The sequence below is a fragment of the Drosophila subpulchrella genome, chromosome 2R, assembly GCF_014743375.2.
Source record: "Drosophila subpulchrella strain 33 F10 #4 breed RU33 chromosome 2R, RU_Dsub_v1.1 Primary Assembly, whole genome shotgun sequence".
NCBI lineage: Eukaryota > Metazoa > Arthropoda > Insecta > Diptera > Drosophilidae > Drosophila > Drosophila subpulchrella.
In genome coordinates this window covers 5,155,041-5,177,403 of record NC_050611.1, presented here as the reverse complement: position 1 = coordinate 5,177,403, position 22,363 = coordinate 5,155,041, and the positions used below count along the sequence as shown (strand labels likewise).

Here is a 22,363-nt window from a genome sequence, read left to right as displayed (position 1 = left end):
TCGATGACGATAGGTCAGGAACAACGGTCTATCGATAGACTGCGAAGCCGGTCATATCGATAGGCACACGTGTGCCGAGTGTTTGTTTTTATTTTGCTGTGCACAAATTGTTAAAATTATTTAAATATTATTTATAAAGGTGAGTACATCCAAGATAGTGAACTTCGGATTGTCAAAGCGTTTCAGTACAGGAGTGCAACAGTGAATTCTTTGCTCAAATCTCCATATTATTTGCTGCCAATATGACTGCCAAGATTTGTTTATGTTTATTTTTTATTGGCTAGTAAACCCCTTCCCTCAACAAACTGGGAAATCTTGAAGCACTATTGATAATTAATCAAAAATTCATTCCCTATTCCAATAAAAATAAAAATATTCTCTTAAATTGTGTTGCTATATTTCGTCTTGATTAACATCACAGAAACTTGCAGCGACAAATACTGTTAACTATATAGTACTTACATATTAATAATTTACTAGAACAAGGAAATGTCTCGAAAAATAGCTTTTCATGATAAGCGAATGTATATAAACCTTAAAATTTTAATTTTTCAAGTGTCTTTCTGTAGACAGCTAACTCTCCGTATAAAATATGGGATAATGAAATATTACACAAAATTAATTTTTGCGTTATTAGTCCAGAAATCGTTTTTATTAACGTATGTTAGCGATATGTATAAAAAAACATATTTGAACGTTTTATGAAAGTAGTGACAATTGACGAATGGCTAGGAATATGCTTGTAGCTCTGAAAATCGCACTATACACAAAAAATTTTTTTATAAAATGTGTGACGAAAAATAATTTTTAATTCGACCAAAAAATATATTTTTAGAAAAAATATATGGGTTGTTTTCTGGTCTTTATGTCAATTTTAATCTAAATTTTAAATTGTACATTTAAATGTACATTGTAGTACATCTACATTGGAACCCTGCATGAATCAAGCGTTTTCAAAACATTTTTTGTTAAGAAATGTTTATAAGATTCGAATGATTCAAAACACTTAAAGCAGTGCGATTTGTAGGATTCAGGCTCAAACGTGACTTATAAATGAAAGCTGTACTATTAATTTTGCTGCTGTACTATTCATTTTAATTAAAGGTGTTTTATCAAAATTTTGATTAAGGAGTCCTACTAAAATTTAGACTACTGTTCAAAAACATAATATTGTAACCATACTCGGATTGTTCCCAATGGTATAACGTTTCTAATTCTACGTAGATGCTTGGAAACATATACAAATACAACTAACATAAGGATTTCCTATGTTTCGTTTTGTGAGGTAGATCACAGCTGAGATCGAAACAAACTGTTGTTTTTGCTGGGTCCTATCTACAAACGTTTTCTAGTTAACTAGAAACGAAAATGGACCGTAGAATAGACATTGTTTAAACAAATTCTGAATTCGTTATCGTAACCGCCCACAAAACACACGCAAAATTGTTTCAATTGCAATTTTATAAGATGTGCATAACAAATGCTAAGATAATGTTTATAAATAAGTGCTTTTTTCATGAAAGTAACTTAAGGTAGGTACAAAATATTAGCAATTACGAATGATTCAATATTTAAATTACATAATATTCAGCAACAACTTAGGTCCTAAATACATAAATAGATGTACTTAAATTCAAACGGAGCAATGTTAGTCGGTAGACTCTAGGTACATGCCTCATTTCAGCTCGACAATTAATACTAGGTAGAGGTAAATCCGCAAATCACCTTCAGCTCGGCTCTCAGTTACTCGCCTCGTCCGTGTCCACGTCGGATATATCTTTAAGTTTTGTATTGCCGTTCGTGTTGCCGTTGTTCTTGTCGTTGTCGTCGGCGGCCTTTTGGAAATTCTCCTGCAGAGTCTTTGGGTCCACGACCAGGATGGGTGTACAGCCATCCATTAGGTGCTCACTCTGACTCTGGTATTGCTCCCGCGAAATGCTACGCGTGAAGGAGAATCGCAACGACTTTGTTCTGGTCAGCTTCTTTTTAATGGGTGGCTTACCCGCCACTGGAGCCATCGGCTCCGAGCTGGTCCGCTCCGAGCCTTCCGGCGTGGTGGGCACGGAGCTGGACTCCAGCTGGTGGTCACGCAATATCTCCTCCGCGAAGCACTTTATCTGACTCCAGGCATCCAGGATGTCCTTTTCGGTGGCGTGTTCGTAGGTGACGCAGAAGCGGATGACGTAGCGGCCGTTGAACTTGGCCGGCGTCATGTGCATCTTGCCCGAATGGTTAATCTGGGCCAGCAGCATGTGATTGGGCTCGTCGCCAGTGCTGTAAGGAGGGTCGAGTAAACCATTAGATCCCAGAATATACATACAAATTCTCAGCCAACCCAAGATCTTGTTATACTTAGGCCAAGCCTTAAATCTGTCTCAGATATAGTCTCAAGTCTAGATCTCTGGAGTAACACGTCCATAAATCGTTAAAATTGATGGGACCTACAAAATTGCTGATAGATAACCAAATTCCCATGAACTTATTTTTTCAATTTCCTAGTCCCAAAAACGCAATTCTTTGGTTCCAGTACAATCTATGCCAATTAGTACAATTAGTTAAGAGCACGTGCCTTATGCAACACCTACAATTTGTCACATCAACCAGAACTAATAACGTTTTATGTATGAAAGTTAAACTTTATGAATGACCTTTTAAGAATATAAAACTTATTAAAATCGCCTTGCCTTTAAAGAAAAATGGTCTGAACTTAAAAAAAAAACAAAGTTTGATTTCGATATTAGAATTACCTTTAACTATGCAATCTGTTGCAAAATGATCAAACAACTGGAAAAACAAGGGTTTTATTCCCTTCAAAATAAAAGTCTCAAAAAACATATTTTCGGTTCCCATTACAGCTAATATCTGACATATTCCAATAATATTCATACTTTTGGGGTATAGAAATACTATTTAAATCTATTTTTGACAAAAGATTTGGTAGTAATTAATAGTTTTGCGACTTACCGCATTCTGAAGCAGACGAGACCAAGGTGGACATCGTTCCGGACCTCAAATCGCTCATCCTTGCGCACCAGCATCTCGAACTTCTTGGCTAGCGCCATGTGATTGCGGATGTACTCCTGCAGGCCCCTGATGCCGTATGTCCGGAAGACGAACCAAAGCTTGAGCGCCCGGAAGCGACGACTCAATGGGATGCCGTAGTGGCGGTAGTCCACTCCGCTCAGGTGCTCGTGGCGCAGGTACAGGGGATTCACGTTGAGCGCGCTCTTCAGGTTCATGACATCCCGCACCCACAGGGCGGAGGCGTCGAAGTTCGTCAGCAGCAGCTTGTTGGGATTCGTGTTAAAGGAGTCGGCGTACTCCAGTCCGGCGGAGAAGACCCGCATCTCGGGCAGAATGAAGGAGTTGCCGGCGTAGGCGCCGTCCACGTGCAACCAAATGCTGGACACCTGGCGGCAAACCTTGCCGATCTCTGTGATGTCGTCGAAGGCGCAGCCGCCGGTGGTGCCCACGGTGGCCACCACAAAGAAGGGCGTCAATCCGGCGTTCACATCGTTCTGGATGGCCTGCCTCAGCAGGTCGACCCGCATACGTCCATGCTCATCGGCATCGATGATCCTGAGCTTCACCAGCGCCATCTTGGTGGCCTTCTCAACGGAGGAGTGTGCCTCGCGGCTGGCATAGGCAATCAGGCTGGGCAGGAATACGCTGTCGTGGACGCTGGTCTGGCCCTTCAGCTCACTGATGGCCCGGGCACGTGCCGTGATCAGCGAGACGAGCACACACTCGGAGGCGGATCCCTGGAGGGCACCGCCGCCCGTGCTGCCCGGCGCGTCCGAAACGAAGGCCTTGGGTAGGCCAAGGGCCTTGGCATACCAGTTCATCACGATGGTCTCCAGCTCGGCGGCCGCCGGACAGCTGGCCCAGCTGAAGCCAATGGAGCCGATGGCACTGCTCAGCATGTCACCCAGGACCGAGGGAAAGGAGTTGCCCGATGGGAAGTAGGCGAAGAACTTGGGGTGGTTCCAGTGCACCACGCCCGGCATGATCTTCTGCTCGAAGTCCTCGAGCACGTCCTTGAACGACTCCGGCGACTGGGGAGCGTCGGCTAAAGATAAACAGGCAGTCGGCGGATTAGTGGGATGGGCCTTACATATTTCTTTTATCACCCATAAATTTTTGGGGGGGCTAGAGCAAAGGCAATATTTATGGCGAGTCTGTTGTTTTTGGCAGTGAGTAGAAAGATCAACAAGTAAGTCTATAGGCAAGGTGTGTGTTTGCGTATGCATAATTAATTGATTTGTTTAGTTGAACTCGGGATTGCGGCGTCCATTCCGGCGTAAATATTTAACTTATCCAACAGCGCGGAATTCGCCTGAAATTCGCCAGCGAAACCCACTCTTCAGCCTGCCAACCTCGGTGGTATTTGGAGATCGGAGATCGTAGATCGGAGATCGAAGATCAGAGGGATGGCTGCCGAGTGTGGTGTGAGTGTGCCCCAATTATGCCAGGTTCCCACCCACGCACCTCGTTGCGGGGCACTCGAATCCGTGGGCTGGGGATTTTCGAATAGTTTACACTCGCACATTATTCACATGACTCTTTGGGCAGCGGGCAAAACAATTAGTCAACATGATTTAACAAGTTTTTGAGAGGCACTGAGTTGCTTGTTTCTCTGCCCTGGCTTTCTTTGATTATTTTGCGCAAAGCGAAATATTTTCAAATTTTCAGATTCATTGCTAATTTGTTTGGGCATAGTTAACAAATTAGTGTATACAATTTATCACTTGTGCTATAATTAAATGTTGCCTTCTGATTTTAAATAAAACTCGGCAAAAACAATCAAAGAAAATAGATCTGACTAACAGAATTTTTTGGAAAACTATATTTACGAAGGGCATTTAGAATCCTGATGTTTGAATGTCAGAATTTTAAAACTATTTCTATCTTTGGTTTCCTAATTTGGTTAGTATTATACTTTGAATGAGTATTGTCATTCATCTGTGTCCTAATAACACAAAATAACGAAATACCTTAAATTTATTTGTCGATTTTTTGCCGGGTCTTTGATAATTTCACACGTCTTTATATTTTTGCTCACCTGGTAGCAGTTTTTTCAGGTAACCCGGATCCAAGGTGGGCGCCACATCACGCTCCTCAATGTTGGTGCCATATTGGCATATATAATCGATCACTTCCTTGCCGTATTTGCGAAACTCTTCCACATTCATTTTGTTCAATTTGCACTTGTCGTTTGCCTAATTGTTTTTCAAAGCTTGAGTTTTTATTGTACTCGTCCGTTGGCACTTGGCAGTATTTATCTTTAGAGCTTGAATACTAGGGTCTATAGCACGGCACACACTGATTTATCTCTATCACTTTCAAATCCCGCTTATCGCGTATCGCCCGCTCGTTGCAGCTCAGCTTCCTTGACGCGAATGTCTTGGCCACTGCGCTGCATTGGTTTTTATATGGCAAGAGACCGTTCGCCCGATCGCCAGATCGGGAACTCTCGGCTCCTCTCTTTTCTCGGCTATATCCCCTTCTAACACCTGTGAGGTGTTCGGTGCTCGGTCTTCGCACTGACGTTGATTGTCTCGTGATCACGCTCAAATTACTGGCCCGGGGACTCGTACTTCGTTTGGCTGGGAAACCCGCTTTGGTCATTATGGCCACTTCTCTCATTCCGCTCTCGACGTCCAACGGAGCACTAGCTTACTTGGCGAAAAGTCCCTGGTGGGCAAGGGTTTTCAGTTTTTGACTTAATTATATGGTGAGTTAGATGCCATTTGCCATGTCATTGATTAATTAATAATTGCTTCTTATGTAAAATTGGTCAAATTATTTTACTACAGTAGGAGAGTGTAGGGAATAGTGACGAACTATTCGTTTTTTGAATGTAAATTTTCCAAAAATCAATATTATATCTATTTGGCATATTCCTGTAAAAGTTCAATGGTAATATTCCAGCGGAGTTACATCCTACAGCACTTGGCGTATTACAATTTTTATGTTCACTTACAAAAGTTTTAGGATGTCACCTTATCCTTATCCAACTGATAAATACGCACTAAGTATACCGAACAAAATTTGGTTTTGAATTTTTTACTTCAAATTGTTATTTAACTTATAAAAGCAACATAATACTGCAGCAAACTAAGTTTTCTGGCAATATTAGATCATTCTTTTCACAAAATCAACAAAAACAATTGAAATTCTTATCAAAAAAATAGTCACCAAACCCTTCAAAGTGTTCGTCACGATACCCTACAAGCTACTGTTAAAAATATGATGGTGCCACCTTCATAAGGCGAATCATAAAAAAAACAAAGTACCAAGAACGGTTGATAAAGATCTTATTAATACTTGTACATATTTTACCATTTTTTGTTTTCAACACATCTTCAGTCTGGCCAGTCCCTGCCAATTGTACTCCATCGTTTTAGTTAAAAATAAGAGAAAACGATATAGTCAATGGTTTCGACTATCAGATACCCGTTACTCAGCTAAAGAGAGTGCGAGAGAGATGGTTATATAGATGCAGCAAATCCTTTATTCCTAAAGAGTCTCTAGTATAGACACTAGGGCGTTTATGGGCGTTTGTGGACGTTAGGGAGGTGTGGGATTACGATGAAACAAACTTGCGCTGCGCAGGAAGCCCCAGAATCTGCATGCTTTATATTAACATTCTAGCTCTTATAATTTCCGAACTGTCAGCGATTACACGGATAGATGGACATGGGTAGGTCGACCCGACTAGTGATCCTGATCAATAATGTATATTATTTATAGGGTCGGAAGTGCTTCCTTCTACCTGTTGCATACTTTCCGACAAGTCTAATATACCCTTTTAATCTACGAATAACAGGTATAATAACTCACGAACAAATTATGCGACTTCTTATGAACATTACTGTAAATACATTGTCGACACGATAAGAGAAATCGGCTACGTTTATTTGGATTTTTTAACGTGACGTAAAAAGTAAGATTTGCAAAGTTCGTCACCTTACCCTACACTCCACTACAGTACAGTACTTTGAAAATAAAACCAATTTTTTTTTGTATTTAATATTTCTTATAATATAAGCCCATCTTACTAATTGTTAATTTCTTGGGGGCAAGCTTTCATTTGTTAATTCCACCTCGAACTTACCGATACCTCTACTTTTTCCTACCTCAATAAATGTTTCTTAGCGATTCGACAGTTCATTTTTATGATTTTTAAATTAGTTTCAAACGTGTTCTGCTGCTGTCTGTTAGGCTAACCCAAATTACTTTTTTGTCTCGTTTTTTGGGGAACTTTTGGGTTTTTTGAAATCTACCGACTTCTTGCAAATCCGGCACGTGTGTAGAATGTGCAAAGAGTTGATTAAAGAAGAGAGCAAACTTGTTCCCTCTAATATTTTCATGAAATACTGAAACTTTCCGTGGCTGAAAGTGGGGAATCACTCCCAGTACTCGGAAAAAAGTGGCAAACAATTGTCCAAACATTGACCAAATCCGTTAACGGAAATTGGGATGTACGAATGACCAATCCCTGCCAACAGGCCTCACTTATGACGTAGCTGTGAAGAACGCCGATTGTTTCATGGAATCTCCTGCTAGGTGAAATACAAAAACACGAAGATCAAAATAAACAAACGTTGCCAAATGAATTTCAACGATTTGTTCAGGTTGCGGGGCGACGGATCTTGGGAGATAATAGGTGTGGGTGGGCCTGGGCCAGCACGTACAAATGAATGAATGGGTTTGTTGTGAGAGTCAGTTGGAGGCCCCCCTTAATTTGGCTGGGTGCTAATTGTCGGCGAGAGCTTATCTAACTCTGCCCTGTAATGATCTACCATTAGCTGTGCTTACTTCCCAATTCATTATATTTCAAAGTACACGGACCGCATTATATTTCTTGCAAATCCTTCACTTAACAGTGGTTCTTCTTGACAATAGTTAAAAATTTAGGATTATTTGCAATAGTAAGTCGGATTGTATTTTTGATCTCTTAAAATCCCTAATTGGTTTGTTGGATTTATTCCGAAAGTTGTTCTTATAAGTGATTAAACATTTTGAAATGAGTTGTTTTTAAGTACACTGAGTTTTCCTAATTTCTTTTTATTTAAACATAGTTGTAATAAAACTGTTATTTATTTTTATTAGTTCTATAATATTTAAATTTAAACCATGTTGTATGTTAGCTATTAAGTATTCAATAGCGATTTACCAGGACCTTATTAACCTTTTGGTTTTTATTTATTTTCTTAAACAATATTTTTGAATTTTGTAGTCCGTTGGATTTATTCCGAGACTTGTTCTTATAAATCAATTTAAAGCCCTACAAATATCTTCGGCAAACCCCATTAAAACCATTCATAATTAAGAAGAACTTAACTTCAAGTGGATAGAACACGTTGAACCATTTCCGAATTGTAAAACTTGAAGACCTAATTATGAAAAGAATCCCTGAAGCTAATATGTTGCGTAGTTCTGTTAGGAAATAAACCCATTTAGACCACCGTAGAAGGCAAATCCTAACTTGGCACACATGGCTGACTCATTCGGCGCACGCGTCGCCGCCTTGAAGAGGTTTTCAGTGGGAGCAGAGTCCGCTGCAAGAGATTCGGAGATTCGGAGATTGCGAGACAGAGATCGCCTGAACACCGTGACTTGACGTATTTGGCTGCTCCTCTTACTGGGCCTGATCTGAGCTTCGCCCGAACTTTCATTCACAGTGCCAGCCACCGCAGATGACGTCGTGCGTCTAAATATAAAATCATATTCAGTTTACGCGGTCACACTTCAAAATGCTTGACGGCCGTTGCCATCATCCACCGAATCCACATCCATCCGCCTTCTGGTTAAACTTGGACTACGTACGTGAGATCGGAGATGCGAGTTTGGAGCGCGGCTATCGCTTTTGTTGTCTACCCATTAATTATGGCAGTTGGCACTGCCAAACACTGAATAAAATTCCCATGATGTCTCGATACAGTCGAATATCTCTAAGATGATTTTCGGAGTATTCCGAAAAAGATCTTGGATGTATTTAGGATCGTTCGTTTCGTTACGAAGTAATAATTAGTTTACTTTTCTATTCATCCATCCTTCTTACTTCATTTTAAGGATATATATATGGTGGAATATAAATTAAATATTAAACCTTTTAAAAAAGTGTACGTAGAAAATATTTTCTTGTTTAAAGAAAAATTAACTTTCAAAACTAACCTCAAAAAATACCGATTATACCGATTATTATACCGATCGCAATCGAAAGAAGCTGGATAGTTGGTACATTTTAAAAAACAATTAAGTTCTATATATTATTTCACATTAATAGATTTGTAAAAATTCAGTGGAATTAATTTTAGGGACCGAGTTCAACTCTTATATTACAGATGTGGTGGTAAAATTGGGTGCTGTTTAGTTTATGAAAGATTGAATTTGTGAACCTTCGACTGAACGAGCGCTGACTGTAGATTTTTTAAATTTGCATATAATATTTTTTGATTTTGATGGTGCTCGCGCTTGACAACAGCTGACGGAAATTGCTCTTCTATTTTGGTTTATTTTGGTAATTTCGTTTATTTTGGGTATTGCCAAATCATAGCTTAGGCATTTCAACCATTCTGGTGCGGCTAGGCATGCTAATTTTTTTTGGGCTCGGCACATTTTTAATTTATTTTATGTGAGGTGTCAAAGATTGTGTCTAATGATGCTTTGATTTTTATTGGCGCCAGAAGCATATAATTGGGTTTATAGGCGAGCTTTAATCCGGTTTTTTAGTTCGAATTTTAAAATGTTGAGTGGAGGGCTTTAGCTTAAGGTTTCTTGCTTTGTATGGGCGAGAAAAGAAATATATCAGGATCTGCAAAAGGAAACTGTTTTGTCAAGCAGTTCCTTTTATAAAGTCTCTATAGCCTATCCCTATATTTCATCTGAAACTACATTACCTATATTTTATTATAAGTTCATAAAATGTTCTTAGTTGACATGCGAATTTTTCTATGGTAAATTGTCTTTGTAAATTGTGAACGTTCCTTGAACAACACTAATCCATCGCAATGGTCCAGGTATTTTTATGTTTTCATCATTGTTGATTTAGCTCTGAAGGCCAGTGCAAAGTCAAGTCAAAAGGCAAAACCTGCAGATGACCCACTTCGAGCTTATAATGAGGTCGTGCAAAACTTAATAAAGAACTGGGAGTCGCCCGTTATCTTGCTTAGAGAACGAGGTTTCCTACCTAAAAACTACGAGGATACGTCGAAAATCAAACCCAACTTAGATGCTTTGATGCAGCGAATGGAGAGGGCCAAAAGGGATCAAACCAATTGCAAAGACATCATTGTAAAACCGAGAGAAATGCGGGAAATAAAGCGGCCAAAAAAAGCCCAAAGAAATCACAGGGGTTCTTTAGCATCCACGAGATCTATGCTTTCAAGCCTGGAGCAGTTGAAAGTCTTAGATAGCAAGGCAAAGTCCGATTCCAAGGCGAACGACCAGGAGCTACAACTGCTGTCAATGAAGCGACGCTTGGAACAGTTACAAGAAGGAGCCGCCAGTCAGGATCTGCCAGGATATCTTAGGCAGATCAAACTATTTCCAAGAACCAAGGATCCTGTGAAGTCTGCGCAAAGCTACGATGAAGTATATCAGCGAATGATTGAGAAGACGAGTCCACACTCTAAGCACCGCTCCAATTCGCATTTAGAAAAATTCGCTCCAGGAGTCAACCACAAATCTTCTAATGTGCAATTGGGTTCCAGAGAAGAACAGCTGTTGAATACAATGCCAATTAGTTTGAGTACGTATAGAGCGCACAGCATTCTGCACAATCTAATTGATAAACCCGCCATTGATCTGTCCAAATCTAGTCGAGAAGAGGCCCAGAAAAGCAAAGATGACGCGGCGGCACCTATCTTGGAATCGGAATTGGCGGCGCCCAGGTATTTGAATTGGGACATGAAAAAAGGGCGACTCGACCATTACTCAAGGGCTGAAAAGGAGGCCTACTTGAATCAGTTGGTTAGAGTGTTCGGGCAAAACCTTGACTTGAAGGAGACCCAGCCAAAAAAGGGATGAACCGTCTTCCTAGAATCACACAACCCACTCCATAACGATCACATTAATTATCTCAAAATGATTCGAAATATATGATCTCCGTTCAATGAGTCATAATCCATTTGGAATCCGTGCCATGCACAGTAATTATAGCCATTTCCCATTTCTTGATGATCAACAATGATCCTACGTCATATCAATGGCATCAGCATGATGATTTGGATTCCGCTTGTTTACCTTGGGTGAGAACGCAAAGAAATCACAGGATATTTCTGTTTACCATTTCTCAGTACACATGCCCCTTTTTTTATGTTGACCCCAAATATTGATTCGACAAGTATATGGATATTAGAAGTCAATATATGATTTCGCATGACTGCGTGTGAAGAAAATATTTTGTTTGATGTTCTTTTTACGGAATATATATATAGCAATGTTTTCGGGAGCAATGACCAAAAATACATACAATACATACGTCAGCTTACAATGCTTTTGCTTTAAGTGCTTACTTACAACACTTCTTACTATTTCATTCTTAAAAGTAAATTTTTCCCTTAATTAAGATTTTTGTTACCCCGAAAAAACAAAAATATATCGTAATATTTTGAAATAATATTTATTGCATTTCATAAACAAGAAAGTTACTCGTTTGATATTGCCACCACGAAACTTAGAGAATAAGTATTATAGGGAAGAGATCCTTACTTTGGTTTCCCACCGCATTGTAGATTGGTCTAGAATTCAACTAGGCGCCTGTCTTAAGAAAGCGCTAATACTGTATTATATGCGTGTTTCATTAAACTGCGTGGATATTATTAGTTGAGATTTTCCCGGGAGGCCGATGCCTTGCGAACAACCATGGGCGATTTTCGTGGGGACCGCTGCTCCAGTGGCTGCTGCTGCAAGTTTACGTGGTCCAACTCGTTTTCCGGGGAAGGAGAGGAGCCGGCTCCGGAATTTCGTCGAGAGGACGAGGTCCGAACATTAGTGTCCAGATGCCGAAAGCTGCAAACAAGAGATAGGGTTTTTTGATGATACAAGTTAGTCCTAGAATAATTGTGTTCTTGGTCATGGTGTCTGTCTGTGTGTTTAAAAAGATCTAATACGTTGTCAATTTTGTTTTTGGTCGAATTTTTATTATTACTATACCAATAATTTTAAATATCTTCCAATTCATAAATGTTCTGATGTGTGGGAAATTTTAAACAGTACTCACCGCAAAGAGACATTACTGCCCTTCTCCTCGTTGTTGCTGTTGAAGAGGAAGGCCAGCGGCCAGGATATCCACGAGTTGTGGTCCACCGAGCTCTGGGTTCGGATGATGGGGGCACTGCCGCGGCTGACCACTGGCGAGGGCAGCTCCATGGAGAGTTTGGGTGTGCCGGCCTTGTTAATGGCCGGGTTGTAGATCTTCGGATCGCTGACCATGCGCACGAAGAAGGAGCGCTTCTGGGCCAGAGTGTCCTGCTTCTTGCGGTTCATGATCTCGGAGAGCTCGTCGTGCTGCTCCTTCTCCAGTAGCTCGTTGGCGAAGTCCACGATGATGTCCCAGGCGTAATCGATGTCCTCGGCAGTGGCATTCTGGGCCACGGCGCAAAAGCGGATGATGTAGCGATCCCCCACGCTGGCCGGAACCATGTGCAGTTTTCCAGACTCGTTGATTATGCTCAGCAGCTTCTCGTTCAGCTTGTCGGTTCCCTTTAGCCGGAAGCAGACCAGACCCAGCTGTAAAAATACAAATTTATGGTTTTATATTTGGTTTCACAAATAATTTAGGATTTAAACAAAACTAAGCAGAATATTTTCTAAAAAAAAAAGTTATAAAACAATTGATCATTGTCCTTTAATAACTTTATTAGATTTGAAGCAAAGATATCGTAAGCACATTGGTTAATTTCTTTATTTCTCTATAAATTCCCGTGATCCGTAGTATTCAAATTAAAATGTATCCAGACAAATAGATCCCTTTAATTTTTTTTTAACTATCCCTTACTTATTACTTAGTAATCTGTAGTATTCAAATTAAAATGTTTCAAGGCAAAAGGATCCCCGTAAAATTCTTTCTTTAAGAAACTATCACTTTGATATTACTAACATATCATTCAAAGATCACCAATAAAAGTATAATTTTCAATTATAAACTTTCTTAGACCTTAAATTATTATTAATACTCTTTATGTATAGAGAACACAGAACCTAATAACCTAAAATGTTTGGATGTTATTAATTGATTCATAAGTCATGTAATAAGAAATAAAAAATTAATTATAGATCCGCTACCAAATCGATCACTCTATTGAGTTGGGCACGCTTACGTTCAATGGGTAGGAAACATATGTCATTCGCTGACTCGATGAATCACTTGTGCCTGTCTCTCAGTGATTTTCTATGGCAATTATGCCAAAACACTTCTATGGCCAAACCAAATCGAAGCGAAAAAGAAATCAATTTTTTGCGGCAGTTTCTTTCCGGAATTTGGCGTGTAGTTGCGCACGTTTGCTTGAATTGCCAGGCGGGTGTGAACAAGTTCACGTCTTCGACAGAGTTAGGCACCGATGTTTGCGTTACTCGCCAATCAATTTACCAATTATAGCTGCGGCCCTTGGAACGGTCCGCATAATGGACCCACACACCCACAAGTTGCCTCAATGAAAATCCCACACATTTCACAAAAGAGCTTTGAACCCTAAGCATGATTAATTAGTGGTAGAAATCGAATCGTTCGAAATAATCAAAGGAAAAAGAAAGGAAACGAAATGTAACTCACCTTGACTTGATTACAGATCTCGAAGCGTTTATCTTTGAGCACAAGCTCTTCGAATCGCTTGGCCAGTTTGATATGGTGACGTATGTAGTGCTGTAGCCCGGAAATCCCATAAGAGCGCAGAACGAACCTGAAAATATGATCTTTGCTCAGGCATACACTCAGAATACATAATATTCAGGGCTCTTGAGTGCCAATTGTTGGTGATTTTTGGGATGGGAAATTAGCATTAAACGTTGATGTTTGACCATGTCATATTTTGGGGTATAGATTCGGCACACATGTATTTACAACTAAATCGCAAGCAAATACGGCGAGGGCACACTTGAGCTAAACAAGTAAACATACTTAACGCCACTCCAGGTCAATCCAAAAACAATTCACTTTTCGACAATGGTCAACAGACCCATCTATACCCATACCCATACTCCAAAACCCCTTCGCACTTGGCTGTCGAGGGCTTTTTTGGACCCCAAATGGCACATGCTACATACCACAGCTTCAGCGAACGAAAACGCCGACTGAGTGGAACTCCCCAATGACGATAGTCGATGGCCGCATCCGAGTAGCCGTGCTTCAGGTACAGCGGATCCACCACCAGGGCTGATGTCAGACGGATGCGGTCCCGCACCCACAGCGTCGAGCAGTCGAAGTTGGTCAGCAGCCATTTGTTGGGATTCGTGTTGAATGAGTCGGCATATTCTATGCCCTGCGAATGGGATTGTATCACATTGTGTGTGCTCTGGGTAACCCACTCACCTTCAGGAGGGGCTTCAGCTCGGGACAGATGAAGCTGTTGCCCGCATAGGCGGCATCCACATGCAGCCAGACGCCCGGGAAGCGCTGCAGCTGCTTGCCAATCTCCGGCAGATTGTCGAACGCACAGGAGCCCGTGGTGCCCAGCGTGGTGGAGACGAAGAACGGCATCAGTCCCTGCAGCTCATCCTCCTCCATGGCCTCGTAGATTGTCTGGCCACGCAGACTGGCGTCCTCGTCGGGCTCCAGAATGCGCAGCTTCACGAAGCAGATCATCGCCGCCTTCTCCACGCAGCTGTGCGCCTCCTTGGAGCAGTAGGCCATCAGCTTGGACAGCAGGTGGCCCTCCTCCACGAACGGATGCTGGGCCTTGAGCCGCTTCAGGGCCTGCGCCCGGGCAGCCAGCATCGTGACCAGCACGCACTCCGAGGCGGAAGTCTGGAGATCCAAAAGAGAGATCACATAAGACACGGTAGAACAAGTTCAAATTCGAAACACATCATCGGCTTATATCTTATTATGTAAGTTAGGAGAGAAATCTGATCATAATAACGTTTTGTAACGAGAGCTCACATAATACACGGTAGAACAAGTTCAATTTATGTTATGGAAGATGAATCCGAACATGATATTTTGTAATTTTAAATCAAATCCCTCAGACTCAAATCAAGTTGGGTCAAATGGATCAATATAATAGTTAAAGGGGCCCATCCCATCGAATTGTCAATGTGACCAATCAAATAGTTACTCACAAAAAAACGAAAATCACAATTACTATTAAATAGTAACCAAAGCAACAACAAAATACAAAAATCACAATTGTGAATAGTTGTAAGCCTTTTTGTATAGTTACACAACTATCCTCATTAGTAAATTTTACCCACATCTTTTTGTGTGTAGTTAACATAGAAAAGGTTTGGATAAATTTGCCTAACATTATTAAAGTTATAATTAATTGTATGGTTGCAATGGTATTTTAGGGGGAGCTTTCTTGTAACGGGTAGAAGGAAACTCAGTAATATAGATACTATTAAATTGCCATTGAAAGTTACACTATGGGTGGGATAGGTTTGCATTGTCTACCTAATTATAAATGAAGGGAATGGGATCACTTAAAAAAAAAGTGCTTCAAAATAAGGTTTGAGGTTTGTCTTGCGACGGGGAGTGCTGCATTACAATTGTGAATAGTTGTAAACCTTTTTTATAGTTACATAACTACCCTCATTAGTGCATTTTATCCATAACTTTTTGTGTGTATACAGAGAAAATTATTCGACGTTTTAGGTGTCAATATAGGGTTAAAACATTTTAAAAAGTAACATAAAGCATTTTAGATAGCATGAGTAAAAAAATGTGTATAAAACATTTTACTGTTTAAAACGTTTCAGCCCTGTTCTTGTACCTAAAACTTTGCTAGTTTTCTCTGTGTAGTTAACATAGAAAAGGTTTGGATAAATATGCCTATGGCTAGAGGTTTGTTTTGCAACGGGGATTACAAAATTACAATTGTGAATAGTTGTTTACTTTTTTTTATAGTTACTCTACTATCCCTATTGGAAAATTTTACCCATAACTTTTTGTTGTGCGTAGTAAACATTGAAAATGTTTGACTAAATTTGCGTAACATTATAAAAGGTTATTAATTACTTGTATAGTTGGAATGGTATTTGGGGTAGCTTTCTTGTAACAGGTAGAAGGAAACGCCGGAATACAGATATTATTAATTTGCCATTAAAAATGCAAGAAACTTGTGATGTCAAGACTCCGGAAATGGAGACACTATGGGTGGGATAGATTTGCAATGTATACCTATTTATAAATTAGGGGAAAGGGATCATTTTCAGAAAAAAAAGTGCTTTAAGGTTTGTTTTGCAACGGGGAGTACTGCATTACAATTGTGAATATTGATATTATTCATTTGCCATTGAAAACGAAAAAATTGTGATGTGATGTTTTCGGAAATTGAGAAACCATGGGTGGGCTAAGTTTGCATTGTCTTCCTAATTATAAAGTAAGGAAATGGGAACATTTTGAAAAAAAATGCTTTAAAATGTGGTTTGAGGTTTCTTTTGCAACATGGAGTACTGAATTACAGGTGTTCAATGTACCTGAATGACTCCTCCACCGGTGCTTCCCTCCTTGAGGGCCAGAAAGTGATCCGGCAGTCCGATGGCCTTGCCCAGCCAGTCGAGCACGATCGTCTCCAGCTCGGTGCAGGCGGGACTGGCCGCCCAGGAGAAGCCGATGCACCCGATGCCGTCGCCCAGCATGTCGCCCAGGATCGAGGGAAACGAGTTGCCCGCCGGGAAGTAGGCGTGGAAGCGCGGATGCTGCCAGTGCGTCACGCCGGGCATGATCTTGTCCTCCACGTCGCTCATGATCTGGTCCCAGTCCTCCGGCTCCTGTGGCGCCTCGGCTGTTCAAGTGGGGGTGGTGGTGAGGCAAGGTCATTTTAATTTTGGGAAGATTTCGCCTTACTTGGCAACAGATGCCGTAGATAGCCCGGTTCCACGCTGGGCGTGACTCGGCGCTCGTTCAGCGTCTCCAGATAATTGCAGATGTACTCTACCATTTCCATGCCACGTTTTCGAAATTCGGTGCTATCCATCTTTGGTCGGTTCTCCAAATCACTTTCCTGCTTGCTTTTAAATTTTTTCGTTTACCCCCACGCTGCGATTTTGTGTTAAAAGTTGAAAAATTTTTGAATGAATCAGCTAAGTAGGCGTAAACATGTTTGTATTCTTAATTGAACGAAACAAATTCGATTAGTTTTGTATTTGAAAAGTTATTAAAAACATAATTTCTTGAAGGAGTTCAAAGGGTTTTTATTTAATTTAATATTAAAAATAAATAATAAAGTTTTCATTTGGGAAGTCTGAATTTTCTTAATACTTGTTGAGTGAAAAAAATACTTGCGTACGTCTTTAGCAAAAAATAGGTACCTATATTGTAATGGCCAAACAAATAGTTTGAAACATATTCAAAGTGTTTGCTTCTCGAGTTTTGAAGTTTTTTCAGTTCTTGTCTTCTTTTGGCCCTAAACTAACGATACACATTTTGAATATTGAATCATCTTTTAGTTTTTTTTTTTTAGACATTCGGGCATAGTTAAAGTAGAAAAGGCGCAAATTAATACCGAATTAAATGTTGTCAAAAGCTAACATTTTGTAGCCTTTCCGTACTAATATTTCAATGCGATAACTTTTTGATAGTTATTATTTAATGCCAGTTTGAGCCACAATTTTTTGTATATATGCTTATTAAAAAACAACTTAGACCGTCGTAAAATGACGGGACGACGAAAATTGTTTTAAAAAATTTCTGATATCAATTTTTACGAAACCGTATTAAGCATTCCACTAACCAAATAGAATTTATAAAATTTTGTAACTCGGCTATTTCAGCATTTTAACTTTTGCAGACTTTTTTAGAGTAAGAAAATGTCAGTTTTAAAATAAAGGACTTCACTAAAAATCCGCCGTTTACTGTTAAATAATTTTTAGGTATAAATCCTATTCAAATGTATTTATTTGGTAAGAAATTTAACAACTTATTTTGTGCATTGTGGGCTTACAAATTTAAAAAGTTTATTTTGGCACAACTTTTCTAAAGTATTAAATTAAGAGAGATTAACTCAATTTGTACTTCATTTTTCGTAGAAAACGGTATGATAATGTCTAAAAATATAAAGTATTAAATTTTAAAAACTAAAAGAATGTTGAAAATTCAAAAATAATTTTTATTGAATTTTAATGTAGTTTTTGGTATTGTTTGAATTGTTTAACAATCCATAAGTTATCGTAACAAAAAGAGGTATCCGTTCCGTATTTTATTTTTTTGTTATTTATGCGAACTAATAAATCCCCGACATGTTTGGAGTTTTATTCGTGGTTTTTCCTAAAACCGCCGATTAAATTTTATAATAAACTTGGTGTATTTATATTGGGGGCTATTTGAAATTTATTTTGTCGAGGTTGTGCGTTGTTCGAAAATTGTGTTGTTCCTCAATTTGGCTCGATTTAAACGCAGGTAGTTGGCATAAACAGAATTTTTGTTTGTAATTAAACTGCGGTTCCTTAGACATGTTTTACGGCCATGTAAAGTATACAATTCACGGGTAGTTCACTAATTGTCGATGGGTTATTACCGGATCCATGGCACTTACTTGAGGCTGAGCAAACTCCGGCGGGTGACTTTTATTCCGAGTCCGAGACGACGAACCGTTGGCCACGACTTGCGAAACCAAACTGATCCTTGCTCTGCGGTGTGGCCAAGAGCTAAGCTCGGTTGCGGGTCTGCTGGGCCTGCTCCTTCGGCTGCCTTGGCATGTCTAATGAATGCATACTTCAGTGGGCTGGAGCCGGGATGTGGAAGAGGATGGTGGTGGTGGATGTGGTGGTTTGTGCTCGGTGGTTGGTGCGATTGAAATGGCAAATAAATGGAATTTTTGCGACGCTTCATTCATGGCAAAAAGGCAGAGGAGGAGTGGGTGGCCACCGAACGCCCCTCGTTGTGCGTGAAGATATGCAAAAAAGAAGAAGGGAGAGTGAAAAATTAAGCATCCAGCATAGCCCATGTGAGGTTGCACCGCTGCGTATGCTTGATATTGCGTATACGCACTGTAAATTGAGTTTTCAACTGTTAAATACTTAGCAAACCTAATTTTCCCATTAAAATAAAACTCAATTCGGGCATGGATGAGTTACTGCAAAGTACGTGTTGTCATAAACACACAGCAAATTACATTGACAGGACCTACCACTCGTCCTTGTCCGGGGTGCGAACCGTTTTATTAATAACTTCCGCACCAAATTGAATTATTGTTCCGAGCGTACTTGATAGGAATGGTGGCGATGCCAAATGATTATGACGATGGGGAAGTGACGACGACGACGACGAGCAGCCCGGGCAGAAGCAGAAATAGAAGGAATTTCAACGCATTCCTCTCGGAAACATTCCATCCCGTTTTCCTTTTTCAACTCGGGCTCCTTTCGTTCCGGCTGCACTGGGCCATAGAATTGTCTGGGACACGTGGCTCCATGTACTTGCCATCATCATCGTCAGCCCACACAATCATCTGATTCCCCATTCGTTTTTTGTGTTGTTGGATGAAAGTTCATTAATAAACTTTCATTGCTGCTGTCGAATTCAGCTGCAGCTACCCACCCCGGGGCCCTAAAATGTTGTTCGGCCTCCGCTTCAACAAGTGGCATCATGCTTCTGCGGTTATCATCCCCCGGTGACCTCCTTTCCCTTGACCCCCATCCCTACGTTCTGCCGTTCTCTAGTGGCCGACACCAGCAGGGTTCTATTTAATGGGAAAACGCTGCGAAAACGCTCTGCATCCGCGCTCATTTAATTGCTGTAGAAATGGTTTTTTATTGACTTTTACTTGAACTCCTCTTCAAAATGCATTAAGTCACAGCAAAGACTGTCATGGTTTGGGCAGAGGGTTTGCCTTACTTCTTAGGGAACCAATTTTAGTTGAACGGAGATCGTTTACTGATTTACTGGTTTTAGCTATAAACGTATTTTCATTTTTTAACGTAAAGAACGCTTTTGAAAAATGAATTACCTTTATTATCTTGATTATATTATTATTTATATTTGATTATTATTTTAAGTTAATGTAATAAAGAACGCTTTTAAAAAAGGAATATAGGTATAACTTATTCACATTTGATTATATTTCTAACCCGGAATTGTATATAAAAAGTTAAAATTTAACGAATAAATATTTAAAAATCTGGATTAATAGCAAACATAAAAACTAGATTTACTAGCTTAATTATATTCCCCTGTTCATTTGAATTCCTTTTGAAAAAGGAATGTGCATATGTATATCTTATTAACATTTGATTAAATTTCTTGTCCGGAATTTTATGTATTAAAAGTATTAATTTCACGATCTAGATTAACAGCAATCGTTTAAAAAAGGGGATTGGTTTCTGATCTTTTATAAAAATGATATAATAACAGTTTTCTCATTATTTCACCTATGAATTCCTTTATTACTTACATATTGAAGTATAGAACAATAAACCACGCTCTGAAAAGTGTAGGTAACACCGCTGGCCTGAAGACCTAGCTGCTTACACCATTTGCAGCTTGTCTTCCTCCGTTTTGCCCCGGCTCTCTCGGCTCATAAACCAAGCAATTATTCAATTTGCACGGACTGCGCCCTGGCAATAGCTGCTCCGGACAGTTTACGACGAGTGGTTGGTTGTTAAGTTGGTTCTTGAGATTCCGGACCTCCTCCATTATAGGTTCAAGGTTATTGCTAAAGGGCTCTGCCATGATTATATTTCTGATAGAGTAAAACAATCTATTTATTTTCAGATTTCGTTGGACGGCCTCAAAATGATGCACTACCGCAAGGCCGAGAACGTGGAAAAGGAGCTGAGTAAAACCGATTTGCCCTTCGAGGACTGCATGCCAAAGACGCAAAAGGATTTTCTTTGGATGCATGTGAGTATTGGAAGCTTTTCCTAGGAACCCCTTCCCAAAACAGTTTTCTAATTGAAGGTAAAAGGCGGTACTAAAGTGAGCAATGTGATTGAGTTTGCTCAGGCATCGCTCAACAAAGGTGAACACAGATGCGTAGTGTGGAGTGGATCCGGTGGGGGAGTGATTAAGACCATATCCTGTGCAGAGGTGCTCAAGCGGAGCCATCCTGTCTACCAAGTGACTCGCATGGCCTACACCAGGTGAGAAGCTCTTAAGCAACGAAGCTGTTATTATTATTATAAACCATTTAAGCGTGGAGGAGCACTGGAAGCCGCAGATGGAGGGTCTCGAGGAGATCATCGTTAACCGCCAAATACCCGCTTTGCACATCCTCATGAGCCTAGACGAGCTGCCGGACAGTATAGAGGGGTAAGCTAAAGGGAGATTCAAGAGGCGTTATCATCGTAATCTAATATTTCTTATATAGTTTACAGAAGCCAAACACATCCACCGATTTCTGGGAAGGCGGAGGGGCTAATCCGCAACCCCAACACCGCCAACAACCACAACACCAAGGTGCCGGCGGTCGGCCAAACAAACGCCACAGATCCGGACGCAATAAACCATCCCAACAACACGGAAAACCTTCTGCAGAAGACAACCAACCAACCAGTCAGAGTCAAGGTTGAGATAAGCCGTACAACTATAACTATTGTGAAAATTCCTTTATTTGCCCTTTGTAAGGATATACAAATAAAGTCTAGTTTATCACAAAAGCATTATGGCATTAAAGCAATTGAGGGCAATGAAAGATTAGCTCTCCAAAGATAAGCATGGGCTTTGTATAATTCTTTTTTACAGATACAGTTCTCAAATTTACAGTAAATGCTCTTTGGGTACAGACATTTTTATAACATATTCATTATTAAATATCTTTTTTTCTAGCAGAAAGTATTAAAAAAAGAATCTTTTACTTACATACATGTGTATGAGTATTGGGATTCCCGGCCAACGTAATTGTCCAAACTGAAAATTATAATTTACGATTTTTACTTGAAAACTTGATATCTTACAAAATGACAAAGGATTTAGTTTCGCCCACAAACTTTAAAACATAGTATAACTAAAAAAATTTTGGACGTACTCTTAAACGCTTATAATATTTGATATAAGGACGATGAGAGAATCGTAATTAGACGCAGTAGAATATGACTTGGTATAATCTAATTTATTTCTCGAAACAGATTATAAATTATCAATTCAAATATGTTCAAAATTTACATTACTAATAGCAATATATTTGTGTATATTTGTACTTTTTCAAAATGTCTCACGATTGTCAACTAGCCTTGCTTACCTTTCATAAGTATTTTTTAGTCAGAA

General features: G+C 39.9%; 4 protein-coding genes across 7 annotated transcripts; 2 read left to right on the top strand and 2 right to left on the bottom strand.

Moving 5' to 3' along the window:
* The first annotated feature begins 32 nt into the window (after window positions 1-32).
* LOC119551636 (ribonuclease P protein subunit p25-like protein) lies at window positions 33-21,803 on the top strand. 3 transcript variants are annotated; one of them, XM_037861065.1, is made up of 5 exons: window positions 33-139; window positions 20,873-21,001; window positions 21,059-21,240; window positions 21,293-21,409; window positions 21,468-21,802. In XM_037861065.1, the coding sequence occupies exons 2-5, from the start codon at window positions 20,894-20,896 to the stop codon at window positions 21,667-21,669; spliced, it is 609 nt and encodes a 202-aa protein (XP_037716993.1). In that variant the 5' UTR covers window positions 33-139; window positions 20,873-20,893; the 3' UTR covers window positions 21,670-21,802. The 3 variants fall into 3 exon arrangements, with proteins under 3 accessions (XP_037716993.1, XP_037716992.1, XP_037716994.1); XM_037861064.1 differs by lacking the exon at window positions 33-139 and adding an exon at window positions 5,651-5,734 and having other exon boundaries at window positions 21,468-21,803; XM_037861066.1 differs by lacking the exon at window positions 33-139 and adding an exon at window positions 20,573-20,806 and having other exon boundaries at window positions 21,468-21,803.
* On the bottom strand, window positions 1,446-5,406 carry LOC119551631 (aromatic-L-amino-acid decarboxylase). The gene is made up of 3 exons (XM_037861055.1): window positions 5,063-5,406; window positions 2,965-4,069; window positions 1,446-2,274 (listed from the first exon to the last, which is right to left on the bottom strand). Exons 1-3 carry the CDS (start codon window positions 5,190-5,192, stop codon window positions 1,740-1,742), a joined length of 1,770 nt encoding a protein of 589 aa, XP_037716983.1. The 5' UTR covers window positions 5,193-5,406; the 3' UTR covers window positions 1,446-1,739.
* On the top strand, window positions 9,884-11,376 carry LOC119551632. 2 transcript variants are annotated; one of them, XM_037861057.1, is made up of 3 exons: window positions 9,884-9,962; window positions 10,026-10,756; window positions 10,827-11,049. In XM_037861057.1, exons 1-3 carry the CDS (start codon window positions 9,931-9,933, stop codon window positions 10,904-10,906), a joined length of 843 nt encoding a protein of 280 aa, XP_037716985.1. In that variant the 5' UTR covers window positions 9,884-9,930; the 3' UTR covers window positions 10,907-11,049. The 2 variants fall into 2 exon arrangements, with proteins under 2 accessions (XP_037716985.1, XP_037716984.1); XM_037861056.1 differs by having other exon boundaries at window positions 10,026-11,376.
* Window positions 11,614-18,792, bottom strand: LOC119551630 (tyrosine decarboxylase). The gene is made up of 8 exons (XM_037861054.1): window positions 18,699-18,792; window positions 17,012-17,203; window positions 16,642-16,949; window positions 14,537-14,971; window positions 14,272-14,486; window positions 13,781-13,907; window positions 12,230-12,738; window positions 11,614-12,018 (listed from the first exon to the last, which is right to left on the bottom strand). Exons 2-8 carry the CDS (start codon window positions 17,139-17,141, stop codon window positions 11,829-11,831), a joined length of 1,914 nt encoding a protein of 637 aa, XP_037716982.1. The 5' UTR covers window positions 17,142-17,203; window positions 18,699-18,792; the 3' UTR covers window positions 11,614-11,828.
* Window positions 21,804-22,363: the final 560 nt, after the last annotated feature.